The 15,090-nt window shown below is 39.4% G+C and overlaps 1 protein-coding gene across 7 annotated transcripts in view; it reads left to right on the top strand.

Annotated features, from left to right (window-relative positions):
- Window positions 1–15,090, top strand: part of EXOC6 (exocyst complex component 6) — a 219,444-nt gene that overhangs the window by 100,475 nt on the left and 103,879 nt on the right. For all 7 annotated transcript variants that reach the window (XM_025179786.3, XM_006113178.5, XM_089780169.1 and 4 more), the window contains 2 exons: window positions 3,415–3,524; window positions 13,980–14,091. In XM_025179786.3, coding sequence (XP_025035571.1) covers window positions 3,415–3,524; window positions 13,980–14,091 — 222 coding nt within the window. The remainder of the gene's footprint in view (window positions 1–3,414; window positions 3,525–13,979; window positions 14,092–15,090) is intronic.

Genomic DNA, 15,090 nt, shown 5'->3' with positions numbered 1-15,090 from the left:
AAAGTCTCTTTACATCTGAGTGCCTCTGCCAATTCATCTGTAAAATGGGGAATCACGATTCCTACACATTTGTAATGATCTTTGAGAATTATATATCTAAAGCACTACATACTCTAGGGTATTTTAAAAAAAATATGCTTTAGGTCATTTTTCTCTTGTGTATTCATTTCTTCTTCCCCAGAAAGAGCTATTGCTCTTGTGTGTTCTTAAGTTGAAATATGCTTAGGTTCATAATAGGGGGCTGCGGTCCCTGTTCACTACACTCACCACCACCCCCAAGCAGCCTGAGAGCCCACAAAAAGTATTTTATTTTTTTTGTGACTGTTTTGGACACGTCCTTCTCTAAGGCACAGGGGTTTGCAGGACATTGTGCAATTTGGTTGAATCAGGCTGTCTGTTTACTTGACCACAAAGGCAGGGTATGTTCTGCAGACATGTGAGTAACTTCATCACAGAATACCCTCTGTCCTAGAGGCAAATGCACTGAGCTGAGAGCCAGGGGGCCAAGACTTAAGATACCCCTTTGTTGACTACTCTTTAGTAGTAGTCTTTATATTCCCATATATTTCATAGCCCTCTGCTGCCTAAGGCCTACAAGTCTGTCAGATATTAGTCTGCATCATTTTACAAATAAGTTAACAGAGAGGTTGATAAGTACACTTCAGGCACTAGTTATCCTGACTTAGATTGAGTGTGCTCAACATATACCACTTTGTTAATACCATTTCTAATCACTCCCCTCTCACATTCAGGGCTATGACCCATCATTTCTGATCACTGTTACTCTCCTGCTGTCTAGCAAATACTTATGTAACTCATTGGGCCTCCTATAGAGGTAATGCCAATTGAGAATTATCATTGTCCTTGCAGATGAATTAAATTCTTCAGTCAACAGAAGTCAGTGGTCATTTAGAAAAGGCAATTGTTTGTTGTTTGGGGGTTAATTTCAATTTTTTGTACGAACCAGGACTCTCTGGTCTGGCAACATCTGTTCCAGGATCAGAGTTCCCGTATGCTGCAGTATGGGGGAGGGGAAACCCATGCAATGCAGGGGTTGGGGAGGCTGGTAGCCTGGCATGTGGCCATAGGGTGTGGATGGGGGGAGTCAGGATGCCTGGCCGCATGACTCAGCTGCGCTGCTGGATAGGGGGAAGCCAGGACGTCTCCAAAGGTACACGCAGGGGCCTCCCCCACTGCTGCTCTGTATCAGATGCAGCATCATGGTGAGATGGGCAGACAGGAGCCAGTGCTTGTGGGGAGCCATCTTTTAAGCCGGCTCCTCATGCATACTGGCTCCCATAGAGCTGCCTGTCCCCCCTTCCCTCCTGGTGCTCGCGGGGAGCTGGCTTTCTGTCTCTGCAAGCACTGGCTCCTGCTTGCCTCCCCCCATGCTGCTACCTCAGATACAGAGGTGTCTTTTTTGGAATGGAAAGTGCATTTAAATGATCATCAAACACAAGGAGACTTGTCTGACCATAGAGTTAAGAGCTCAGAGTAATTGACAGCGCCAGTTCCCCCCAGCACCATCTCTGTGGGCAGAAGGGGCTGGGGCACAGCGGGAGTCTTGCTACATTTCAGAGGCAGAAGTGCCCTGATTTACTAATCGAATAGTCGATGTATTTTAATTTGTATTGACTATTCGATTAGTTGATTAATCTAAATTTAACATCTTTACACCACCAGATAGACCTATACTGCTAAATGGAAAATATTTTCAATCTGATGTGGTCACTGGCAGCTGCAGTCTATTGTCATTCAGATCCCTGTTGTTAGACTATTTACCCTTGCTAATAGACTCTAGTTTGGCTATTAGCTTGAGCAGGTTGCAGTTAGTAGTAATTTCTGCCCATCACTCATCTGTTAAAGACTTCACAGTGATTTTCTATCCTATTATGACAATATTCTTCCAAAGTCTCACTAAGGGTTTTCCACCAGAAAGAAACCTTCTCCCCCGCTTGGGATTTTACCAGGGATTAAGGTGTTGAACAACAGGTATCTTAAACCAACTGCATTTGTCTACGTCTCTACGAGAACCTCTTTTTTAGTTGTATTTATATCAGCCAGATGGATTGGGGACATGCAGGCCCATATGATGGATCCACCTCATACTATATTTCACCCACCTGAAGTAACATTTAAAACCTGTCCCAAATTCCTGCCCAAGTAGTTAAAGACTTGAATATAAATAAAATAATCTGCTTTCTGTAATTTATTCATAAATCATACCCTAGTAAGGAAAAAGATAGGCTGCATATTCTATATTCAATGATCCTTAGCCTTCTGTTTACAAAAGATTAAACCTTCCAAGGCTTCCCTGAGATTATTTGTTCCATCTGCAGAAAGAACAAAGAGGGTCAGCCAGTATCTGCTAAAGGTTACCTGGATGGGTATAGGATTGTATTAAGACTTATTATGACATGGCTTGTCTAGATCCCATGGTTTAGACTAGATTACATTCTGCTGGAGTTCACTTACTTGCTAAAAGCACCCATTTCAGACAGATGCAAGGCAGCCACTTGGGGTCTGATTCATACTTTTACAAAACACTTTTTTACTGGAAAGGCATCTCAAAGTCTGATATTTCTTTTACAGACCTGTATTGCAACACTTTTTAAACTGTTATATGAAAGCTCAGATCAGGTTGCTGCTTATGAGCCACCAAGAATGCGATGGACATGAATATATGGGCAAGCCCTTGAAGAAAGAAAAGTTGCTTACCTTTTAATAACTGAAGTTATTTGAGATGTGCTGTTTATATATGTATTTTCCATAGTCCTCCCTTCTTCCCTGCTACTAGAGAGTCCAATAACATCTGGATTTTGTGGTAGCAAAGAAACTGTATGGTGGTTGGGCCACATCATCCATTATTCTGACAATTCAGGAGCACAAGAAGCTTGGCTTATGACAACTCCAAAGGATGCACTCCAAAAGACTCCGATCTCAAGTGACTAAGGCACATGTGCACCAAGAATCAATCTGTCTTTCTCTTTCTCTCTGTATATGTGTATGTATATATATAGAGAGAGAGAGGGAGAGGAAGAGAGAAAAAATTTTGAACAAAAGTTACTGTAGGATAAGAAATATTTTTTATGCTTCTTTCCTTTCTATTCATTTTCTGGCCTATTTAGACTGAAAGTTCTGTGTGTTTGTCTAGTACACAATGGGATGTCAGTCTTGGCTGGAATTGTTAGGCTTTATTGTAATACAAATTAACGATATTTTTCTGTTATAAATTATTTTCAGAAGTGTGAAGATCGGTCTGATACATGTCCTTGTTTATTTTTGATGAAAAGCAAAAACAAAAATAAACTAGATTAATTTCTGGTATTTTTAGATTGCCATGTGTAATACAAAAATATCTAGTAAAAATAAAAGTTTGAATTGTAATGTAGATTTAATATTTTGTTTCCATAGCAATCTTTCCCAAAGAAACTCCCAATGTCTCAGTCGGTGCCTCAGATCTATATCCAGGTTAAGGAGTTTATCTATGCAAGCCTTAAATTTTCAGAGTCACTTCACCGCAGGTAAGCAATGAGCAGTATATATATTATCTTGGCATAAGTATGTTATTTTTGCTTCATAATTGGAATATAATTAACTGTATAATTGTACATATAATGTGATGAAATTTAGCATGTGTATATCATGTGTATGACAGTTTTGCAAAGAAAACAATCTAAAATTTTAGTATTGTGTTAGACAACATTTACTGGTTTGAATTGTGTGGTTATTTTCTTTGTTTATAAAAGCATGCAGTAGTTGAAAAAAGTAACCTGGAACTGGATATTTCAGCAAAAGCTTTGTTTTGCTAATGTAGATGGTTTTTGCTGTCATATGCAATACAGTTGTAGAAATTTTACTGAGAGAAGATCAGTTAGAATAGAAAACTTTTAAATAGAGCACAAGAAGGAAAGGGAAACTGACATACAGATAAATAATTAAATGTGAGGAGGACAGATGAAAATGTGATTAAACGCAAGCAAGTGATCCTGACAGTTAGTTACAAATATATGTAAAAATTGGGTTAATTAATCTTTAACCTGCTCAAAGTTAAGAAAATGCAAAAGTTAGCATTCTAGTAGTAACACTCACTTGGTTATGTTACATACACTGTTTGTTTTGTGGAATATAATTTACTGTATAAACACTAATATGTCAAACTACACATTGTAAACAAAAATACAGGAAAACACTTAATATGGGTACGGTAACCAAGGGTGCCATTTCAGGAGGGTAGGGGGGGCAGCTCCAGGACATGGCTTGCCTTTCATTCTGTTCCCCGGATGTTAAAGGAATAAGGGGAAAGTACTTGAATTCCATGCATACCTCTCACACCTGGCTGATGAGTCCCTTCACCAGCCAGGTGTGAGAGGCATGCACGGAATGTAAGCACTTTCCTCTTACTCCCTTAGGGCTCGTCTACACTGGCCCCTTTTCCGAAAGGGGCATGCTAATTTCACAGGTCGTAATAGGGAAATCCGCGGGGGATTTAAATATCCCCCGCAGCATTTAAATAAAAATGTCCACCGCTTTATTCCGGCTTATAGAAAAGCCGGAAAAGAACGTCTACACTTTGACTTTGAAAGGGCTTTTTTCCGGAGGATCGGGGCCAGTGTAGACGTTCTTTTCCGGCTTTTCTAAAAGCCGGAAAAAAGCGGCGGACATTTTTATTTAAATGCCGCGGGGGATATTTAAATCCCCCGCAGATTTCCCTATTACGACCTGTGAAATTAGCATGCCCCTTTCGGAAAAGGGGCCAGTGTAGACGTAGCCTTAGTGTCCAGGGAATGGGATGAAAGGCAAGCCGCATACTGGCTACTACCACCCATCCCCATTCTCCCAAAATGGCGCCCTTGAAGGTAACATTTGGTCTTGCAATTTTTATGATTTTTTAAAGTTGTACAACTTTGGCATAGCATTTATGCATGGTTTTTACATTTAGTTTTCTAACTGTAACGGAAAATTAAAATAAAAAAAAAATCAGGAGCTAGTTGGCTTGCAAAGTTTACTTTCTTTGCTGGCAAAGTTTGTAACCTCCTTGCTTCCAACAGCTTTTTAACTTTGGAGCTAACAAGTCTCAATACTGTTGACTTAATCATACTGCGGAACTGATAAGCTGCCCAGGGTTTTTACTAGTGATTTCCCTAGCAGAATTTTAAGGTTTTTAAACCAAAAGATGATCAAGAATGCATGACGCATCTGCGTTCAGCAGTACACCTGTGGATTTCATAGAGTTTTCTACTGCACATTCTCACTGTAACAATTTCATTATTGTTTAGTTGTACTTGTTTGGATACCAAAAGATAGAACTTTTGGATACAAAAGTTTTCCTGCCAAAAGACAAAAACAATTTAATCATTGTTTCCAAGACACTTCTTGTTCACCTTCACATCAGAAATAGGGATGTAAGATAGCATGTAATTGAATAGTCGTGTAAATGCATGAAAAGTTAGTGATTACACAACTATTTGTTAGTTCCCGGAGGTGGGGCTGGAAGCCAGTATGCTCCTGGCCCCTTTCTCACAGGAGCCCCCTGCGATCCCATGCTGCTGCCTTTCTGTCAGAGGCAGCAGCATGGGGTGGCAGGCAGGAGCCAGTCCACCAAGGGAGCCAGTTTAAAAACTGACTTCCTGCACAGACCAGCTCTCGCCTACTGCCTTGCGCTGCTGCAGAGACAGCAGCGTGGGTGGCAGACGCCCCTGTCTGTAGGGGGGTCCGAGCTCCCCATGGAAAGAAGCTGCTCCGCAGCAGCAGCCCCTGTCCATAGGGAGTTTGGACCCCCTCCTCCCAGACAGGAGCTGCCGCTGTGGAGCAGCCTCTGTCTGCTGCGGCCCCAGGCTCATCGCATACAGAAGCTGCACCGTGGGATGCTGGAGCAGCCTCTGTCCGCAAGGAGCTCAGACTCCCAGCGGACAGAGGCGGCTTCTTGGCAGCTGTCCTTGGACCACCCTCACCCCCCGCCCTACTATCTCTGATAGAGGCAGCAGGGCAGGTGGAGTGGGAGGAGGTGACACCACAGAGCTGGTGCTGGGGGGAACTGGCTTTTAAGCACTGGCTCCTGCCTCCCCCCCACTGCTGCCTCTGTAGAAGGCGGCAAGGGGGGGAGGTGGGTCCGCGAAGTTGGTACGCACTGGGAGCCTGCTTGAAAGCCGGTGTGCATATCAGCTCCACCTGCCCCCCTCACCCTCTGAACTGCTGCCTCTGCTGGGGATGGTGAGGCAGGCAGATCTGATGCTCGTGGGGAGCTAGCTTATAAGCCAGTTTCTCATGGGCACTGGCTCCTGCCCTCTGCATTGCTGCCTCTGATACAGAGGCAGCGGGATGGAGGGAGTGCGTCTAGACGACAAGATTAACTGATAAGCCCGGGCTTGTCAGTTAATTGTTTAGTTGTCTACACATTTACATCCTCAATGAGGAAAAGACCGACAGTTCATGGGACTAGATAATTATCAAAAAATTGATGGAGTAAAATGACCAAAAGAGATACAGTTTTTTCATATGATGACACAAGACTTCCTTTTGGGCCATCTGAAATATTTTGATTTTTTAGTTAATAGAAATGTAGGGCTATAAAGGAACCTCAGAAGGTCATTTAGTCCATCCCCCTTCTCAGTTTTTCTTAAAAACCTCCACAGCCTCCCTAGGTAAATTATTCCTGTAGTTATATATCCTAACATCCAGAAAGATTTTCTTAACAGCTGAACTAAATCTCCCTTGTTACAAACTAAGTTAATTGCTACCCTCAGTAGACAAAGAGAACAATAAGGCATTGAATTCCTCTGTTCCAGAGAGTGCTCAATCTCCCATGCTGCCTCAGGCCCTGCCCCCATCTGACCACCTTTCTCCAAAATTCTCATCCTGGTTCTATGTCTTCTTATCCCTGCTCCACCCCAAACCCCATCCTACTGCGCCCCTTCACCACTACCCTGCCACTTCTCCACTTCTTCCCACCTTCTTCCTTGAGCATGGAAGATGAGGTTGTTGTCTGCTTCAGACCACAAAATCACAGTAGAGAACAGGCTGAGCAGATCTTCAAGCCCTCATCTTTATTGTGTAGGGAGACAAAACTGTTTTATCATGGGGGGACTTAAATCTGAGTGGACATATGCTAGAGGTTTCATGTTGGAATTTCTGAATTATAGATGACAATTTCCTAACTGAAAAAAATGTTGCATCAAATTCTGTAACAGACAGTATACTGGTCTGACCAAGTCTTATTGTTCTCATGTTCTTAACTCTGGCTCTGGAACCAGTTATATGCCTGGTCAAGGAGAATAAGGCTGATGGGTGGGTAATGACCTTCCCTTGTGTTGAAGTTTAATAAAAGTTACATCCTTAATTTTATGCATGTGTCTGGGTTCACATTAACATGATGCATACTATAAAACCATAGCATACTTATATACTTTCTTCTTCCTCCTTGCCTGATGTTTATTTTCCCCAATCATTCTCGCTTTCTTATTTTACTTGGACTGTGAATGCTTTTTGGCAAATAATATATCTTTACTTCCTATACTAAAGCACTGTGCACACTAATGGTGCAGTATGCAAGAATAAAATAATAATGTAGTCTCCCATCCCTAAATCAAGCCAGAATTCTTGAATATATGTCAAATTGTACGTACTTTGAAGATTCTCTTTGAAGTCAACTTTAGAGAGAGTTTCTGATAAAAACAAAACTAAATATAAACTAAAAAGAAACCTCTACAAAATTACTTTTTTTTCTGTGGAAAATATTTCAACACTTCCATTCTCCCCCCTGCTACCCTCCAAAAGCCCAGCTTGGTTTTAATTACATAAAATAACATTTGTAGATGAGCCTTGAAGGCTCAAATTTGCTATTCACAGCTGGTCATCCACTTCTGCTCGGTTAACAAATGTAAATGACTCTCCTTTCACACATTCTTAATTGATACTGTTTATAATTTACACGTACTAATGAGTACCTGTTGACCCCCCCCATAGCTAAACAGTGACTCATTAAACACACAAATTACTCTTTCCTAACTGCTACGCTAACAAACCTCCAAGAGCTAAAAATAAACAGATTTTTGCCGTCAGTGTTGAAATTCAGTTAGTGGTACTGGGTAATTGAGTGGGTGAATGGGGTGTTTGGTGAAACAGATCATGAACACTGGACTTTTTTAAATTGAAATTAGAACTGTATTCTTGTCATAACAGTCTTTATAAGTATTACCAAATTGTAAACAGATATACAGCCTGGATATCACCCAGGGTATGAGAGAGTCAGCATGGGTGAGGTAATATCTTTCCAAAGTTCATCTCTTCCACCAACAGAAGTTGGTCGAATAAACGGTATTACCTCTCCCACTTTCTCCTCCTCAAAGGTGTTTTCTGACTTTCCACAAGTTTGGGGTGCATGTTTATATATATTTATAGTAAGTGGACTGTGCATATTAGTATTTTATCTTTTTTGAAATATTAGTATTTTATCTTTTTTCCCGGTTGATCTCTGTCCATTGTATTGTTGCAGCATGTTTTTAATAAATGTAAATTCTTTTGGAAACTGTTCTGAGTGAGAAACATTGCATCCAGTTCATAGAGGCTGGTATCACTGAATGTCATTTATTTGAAGCACTAGGTTTGGAGATTTGTTCCGCTACTGTTGAACAAGTTAAAAAAGTGAGGGCTTGGGTTAAATTACATGTCTCTGTAAGTGGAACTAGGACTCTAAGTCTTCCTTGAATTGCCATTCCTCAACTCTGTCTGTTAGCTTTCCAAGACTGAGGAAAAATTGGCTTAATTTCAAGATGTATAATTATTGATATAATGTCTCATAGAGCCATTCACTGTTGTTATAGCAAGGCCTCTTTATATCATATAAAATGTGTATCCCTAGGATTTTGTTATGTGAGACAAGTGTTTTCAGATGATGATTCATTTATTAAAGACACAATTTTGCTTTTAAGTGTTTTGCCTGGTATATTTCTTAAGAGTACTGTAGATGTATAGTACAAATTTAATCTGAAATGGCAACTGCCATTTTCTTCAAATGTAAAATTTGAAACAGTTCAGCGATTTAACACCACGGCTAATTTTGTTCCCATTCACATTTGATATATTGAAAAATAAGTATTTAAAGCTGGTTTGAAAGCCAGCCCTAAGTTATTGCCTAGTGGAAGAATTTGCTGGAAACCAAAGATGCAAAGGCAGCAAGGCTGCATGGCTGATTAGAGCTGAAATACTCAGTTTTAGGGAGAATATGCTGGCTAACATTCATTTGTAGTCTTTAAATTTGAATTCTAGAAACTCTACATACTTAATTTGATTGATTTTGGTGTAATAAAGGGCTATTGAAATTCTATTTGTATTTTTCAGACAAATGAAAAGTTTTGGAATTGATGCTTTTTATGATCTCTTACTATAAAAGGATAAAATGGTTCACCTTCAAATTATTCTTTGTGTTTTGAAATTATATATTTTATTAAGAATCCTGAGATCTAATATATGAGACTTATATATTGTTGAAAAACTCATGGGGGAAGAGAGAATAATTAAACTGCAGTGTAATCTTGAGCACCATGAGTTCATAAATAGAAAATATTTCTTTTTCGGCCCTAATTTCATGTGCCACCGTTCATATTTTCTTCTGCTATTTAAAAATAAAGAATGTAAACGTAACCTAAAAAACTACGGTTTAGCGCACATAAAATGCTGCAATATGGGTTATTATTAAACAAAGTAGAAAACCAACAACCAAAATTTAATGTATTTGTTTTCTTTTTTAATATTTAGTTTAATTTCTTATAGTTTAGTTTCATAGATAATATTACTGAAATTGCTATAGGCTTCATTATTACTATGGATTAATTTGTATTACATTAGCTCCCAGAGGTCAAAAACAAGATTGAAGGCCCCATAACAGCATTTCTTCTGACTGAACAGGAGAGAGGTGTTTCCATGATGATCATCATCAGGATTCAGCAGTAGTATTTATTGCCAAATACATTCTAGAATCTTAGTGCCCATCTCCAATTGATTTTCCAATGGAGAGTCTGAGGGTACGTCTATACAGCAACATTATTTCAAAATAACTAACATTATTTCGAAGTAACTTAGTTGTGTTTACACAGCAGGCAGTTATTTTGAAATGATGTTGAAATACTGTCAAGCTGGAGGACTTCTTACTCCGACTCCTGTAGCCCTCATTGTATGAAGAGTAAGGGAGGTCAGAGGAAGGGGGCTTTATTTTGAAATAAGTGCTGCGTAGACAGCACCAAAACTTGAAATAAGCTATTTTGAAATAAGCTACACAATTGACGTAACTCAATTTGCGTAACTTATTTTGAGTTAAGTCCTGCTGTGTAGACGCACCCTAACTGTGTTAGGCTTCTTGAGAATCCCAGCCTTGATTATTAATTTTAAAAGTAAAAAGAAGCTGAGTGATTCCCTGAAAAGATTTGGGATGTGTATGTTGGAAAGTGACTTTCTTTGAGCAGCCAATAATTTTTAGTCCATTACTTAAATGTGCTTTGCACCCATATTATTTCTTCTTCTCTGTCAAACAGTACTGAGTTTTATTAGCAGTTTGACCAAGTATAGCTCTAGTAAATCAATCCAAATTAGTTTCCAGCAGACTCTAACTCATATTAAAAATGCATCAGAGTAGCACTGTATCTAAAATATTCCAGAGACTCTCTCAGGACAAAAATTTTGAATGTAGATGATCCAAGAGTTTAATTTTAGGACACAAAACATAAGTGGTAAGAATGTAAATGTGTTAGGAGGGCATCCAGATGAAGAAAAAGATATTAAGTGTAAAATATTGAGACCAAAGAGTCTTCACAATTGGAAACTCTAACTCTATGGTGAATCCAGTAAACAGAAGTATACATTTCAGCAGGCTATATATGAGGGAAATTAGGAAGATTTAAATGAATATGAAACAGCAAACAGCTAAAGATTTTAAAATATACAACATTCTTGAAGCATATCAGAAAAAGAAAGCCTGTGAAAGAATCAGTGGGTCTGCTGGATCACTGCTGTGGGGCGGGAGGGTAGCGGGGAAAGGGGAGAGAAAGGGCAGAGGTAAAGGGAGTAATTAAAGAAGATAGGACATTTCTAAAAAGCTAAATGATTTCTTTGCATCAGTCTTCACTTTGGAGAATGTTAGAATACGTACCCCAGGCCTGATTGGTTTTGATAATAAAGATATGATTCTATCAAAAATTGAGTTATCAGAAGAAGAGGTGGAAACTGATGATTTAAAAAGCAACCAGTCACTGGCGCCCAGTGGGTATAGCTCTAGGAGTGCTGAAGAGCTCAAGCTTGAAGTGGATGAACTGCTAGCAAAAGTATGCAGTGCTTCATTTAAAAGAGCCACTATTCTAATCTCCAATCTCCTGTAATGTTGTACCAATTTTAAAACGCCTTTAGGGAAATACCTGGAACAGAATAATTAATATATGATGGCATCTATCCAGCATGATTGCTGCAAAGAAAACATTTATCTCACTAATCTATTAGAATTTTTGAATGTGTCAATAATATTTGAAAAAAGGTAACCAGATTGACATCATTTTAGGTCTTTCAAAAGCTTTTGACAAGATCCCTTGCAAGAGGCAATTAAAGAAACTAAATTGTCATGTGGTCAAAGGCAAAATATTATCACAGATCAGAAACTGGCTGAGACAGAAAACAATAGGAAAAAATGCTCAACTTTCATCATGCCAGAAGGTTAACACCAGCGTGCCACAATATAGATTTTGTATTACTTTTAGCATTTAATATGTTTAGTAATGATTGCAAAGGGGGACATGCAGTGAGGTGGTACAGTTGACAAATGATATGGTTATAGTCAAGACTGGAGAAGACTGTGAGGGACTTCAGAAGAAATTAGGAAAACTGGGTAAAATATGTTGGATTAAGTTCAGTGTCAATAAATATGAAATAATGCACATTGAAGGGGAAAATGTGCATTGATTATATACCTCTTAGGGTTCTAAATTGACTATATCAACTGAGAAAAGGGATCTGGGCATCTCTGTGGACAACTCCATAAAGACCTCTGCTCAGTGTGCATGTGTACTCAAAAAAGCAAACATTCAGTGAAATTGCAGGGTGGCAAATTCAAACCTGATCATAGGAAACACATTACATAGTATATAATCAGATGGTGGCACTCATTGTCACCAGATATGGAAGCCAAGAATTTAGGAAAATTCAAAGACCTATTGGATGTTTAGATGGATAAAAAATAATAATAGTTAGTAACAAAAAGGTATGACAAACTTAAAGTAATCTGTTACTATTCTGGTTTAAGATGAAGCCTTTGTGAAGGAATAGATTATCCCAATTCTACCTACTGCAAAGTTTCTCCTACCGTACCTTCCTTTGAAGCATCCAGTTTTGGCCTCTGTCAGATACTGGATGTGGACTATGGGTCAAATCCAGTATAAATGTTCCTATGTTTCTGTTTTTTAAACTCTTTAGTTGCTAATGACACAGTGCTAGTAGTGTGTGTTCTGTTCACCTGCACAGTTTTCCTGGCCAGTTCTTAATTGCCACTATGGTGTTTCATTACTTGACAGTACATGTAGCAGTTCCTTGATTATCATGTTTGTAATGTTAAATGCTGGAATTAGAGGGAATGTTTTATTCATTGCAACAACAATCTTTGTGTGTGTAAGTGGGGGGGGGGGGGAGACAGGGGAGGTGCCATTCTGAAGACCTCTTCCCCCCAAAAAAAAGTTTCTCCTCGTGATTGGCTGGTAAAATAAGTCTCAAACCAGTGACTTCATATTGGAAGCAATTTAATGTCCTGATTGTCCTGATGTCTGCAAAGCTGAATTCTGTTGAAAAGGGTGTTAAAAATACTTTTGTCTTTGTCAAAGGAACAGATTAGTCACTTTAATTATACAGAATCTGATTAAATTTCTTTAACTATTCAATCAAGTCAATAGACAGATTTTATTTCTGCATAACGAATAGTTATTTCCTGTCTCCTTCTTGGCTTCTGATCATCACATATTACCTTTATCTGGTAATGAGGGAAGGGAGCCACTTCACATCTTCACTTCCACCAGTGACATTTTTATGGGGACACTGACAGGTTACTAGTTAATGTGATGACATAGCCTGAACATCTGATACCACAAATATTAGGCTAAGCCAATTAATGCCTTTCCGTAAGTGGCTGTGAAGCACTGTTGATGCAAGCTCAGAAATTCATACTGCATAAGTACAGTGAATTTTTGAGCAATTTTATCCTGGGCTACGTCTACACTGGCCCCTTCTCCGGAAGAGGCATGCTAATTTCTAACTTTGGAATAGGGAAATCCGCGGGGGATTTAAATATCCCCTGCGGGATTTAAATAAACATGGCTGCCGCTTTTTTTTTTTTGCAAGTAGGAATAAGAGATCCTCCGGAATAGGGCTTTATTCCGGAGGATCGCGCCAGTCTGGATGCCCTTTTCCGGCTTTTCCCCAAGCCGGGAAAAAAGCGGCGGCCATGTTTAATTAAATCCCGCGGGGGATATTTAAATCCCCCGCGGGATTTCCCTATTCCAAAGTTAGAAATTAACATGCCTCTTCCGGAGAAGGGGCCAGTGTAGACGTAGCCCCAGATTTTGGTGTTAGGATTTTAAATACATCCATATCATTCTGGGATATGTTGAATATTCATCTGTGGCACAGCCATATGCTGTTAAAGGAGAAAAGAACTAGGACGGAGGAAAATAGCGGGGAAAGGCCTGAAACAATGGAAGGACTGTAAATGCTAGTGCTATTTAAATAGATGCAGTAGACAAACATGAATAGAGAAAGAAGTTGACCAAGGCAGCTACAAGATCAGAGATGAGGGAGAGTCAAAAATAACCTTAGAGTCACCATTGAAGAGAGGATTAGTAAGCCATATTCAATATGCTAAGCATGTGAAGATGTAAAGATGCTAAGTATTTCAATTAAAGTATTGTAACTCTCAGTATAGGTTTAACGGTATCCAAAACTTTGTTTTTCAGTTCAACAGAAATAGATGATATGCTTAGAAAATCTACAAATTTGCTGCTAACCAGAACTTTAAGCAGTTGTTTACAAAACCTCATAAAAAAGCCACACATAGGTTTAACAGAGGTAAGTTATGAAATGCATCTCCCAAGAATTTGTTTATAAAGGACAAGTACTTCTAAACATGTTTTCATAAATCCAGCTATAGTGTAGTACTAAACTTCATATCAGGTTAACAAATTAATTGTTTGGTGTTAAACTGCATGAAACAATTTTATGTGTGAATTAAAGAAACAGAAAAAGAGGAAGATGTATAGATGTATGTTGCCATATGAAAATGACGAAGATGAGAGGGTTGAGTCTAACTATATGTTTATATGGGCATGTATATTGAAGGAAGGATTGCACTGAAGAAATCCTGGTCCACATGACACAGGTGTGCAAGGAATGAGTTAAGGGCTCCAGCCTTGTTGATTGCATATTATTCAGTGCAGAGCATTCATATGCTATGTACAGATAGATCATGGTAGAATTTCATCATATTTTTAAAAAGCCTCACTCACTCACTCACTCACTCACTCACTCACTCACTCACTCACTCACTCACTCACTCACTCACTCATATACGCACGCACGCAAAGCAACCTTAACTTTGTCCAAGAAATAACAAAGTTAAGGTTCCCTACACCTCCTTCCCTTTTTTTTGTATGTGCATGCAATAAAATATTTTATTACATGATCACATTTTTTCCCACAGGAGTCCAGCTTCATTGGATGTGTGTATTAGATTGAAAACAGGACAGGTTTGGAAAGTAAATTAGTGCTTGTGTACATGCCAAGTTAGTGCGCAGCAATTCAGGGGGTGAATATACAGTGTTTTGGCTAACTGTGTCCTAATGTCCCATGTCCAGGGCCGGACAGGACACTGTTACGAGCAGGTGCCACAAGAGGCTTGAGCTTCCCCTCACTGACTGCAGTGGGATTTCACTTGACTGCACGCAGCACAGATTCCTCTCTGGCCCTATCCAGTGCAGAATTGGTGGCTTCCCCCAACTGCAGCCCTCTGGGAAACCACAGTGGTGCAGACCACCACTGCCTGGAATGTAGCAAAGTCCCTACCTGCCA

The sequence above is a fragment of the Pelodiscus sinensis genome, chromosome 8 (assembly GCF_052426305.1).
Source record: "Pelodiscus sinensis isolate ZL-2025 chromosome 8, ASM5242630v1, whole genome shotgun sequence".
Lineage (NCBI taxonomy): Eukaryota > Metazoa > Chordata > Testudines > Trionychidae > Pelodiscus > Pelodiscus sinensis.
The sequence above is the reverse complement of the archived record's forward strand: the minus strand, read 5'-3'. Positions and strand labels throughout refer to the sequence as shown.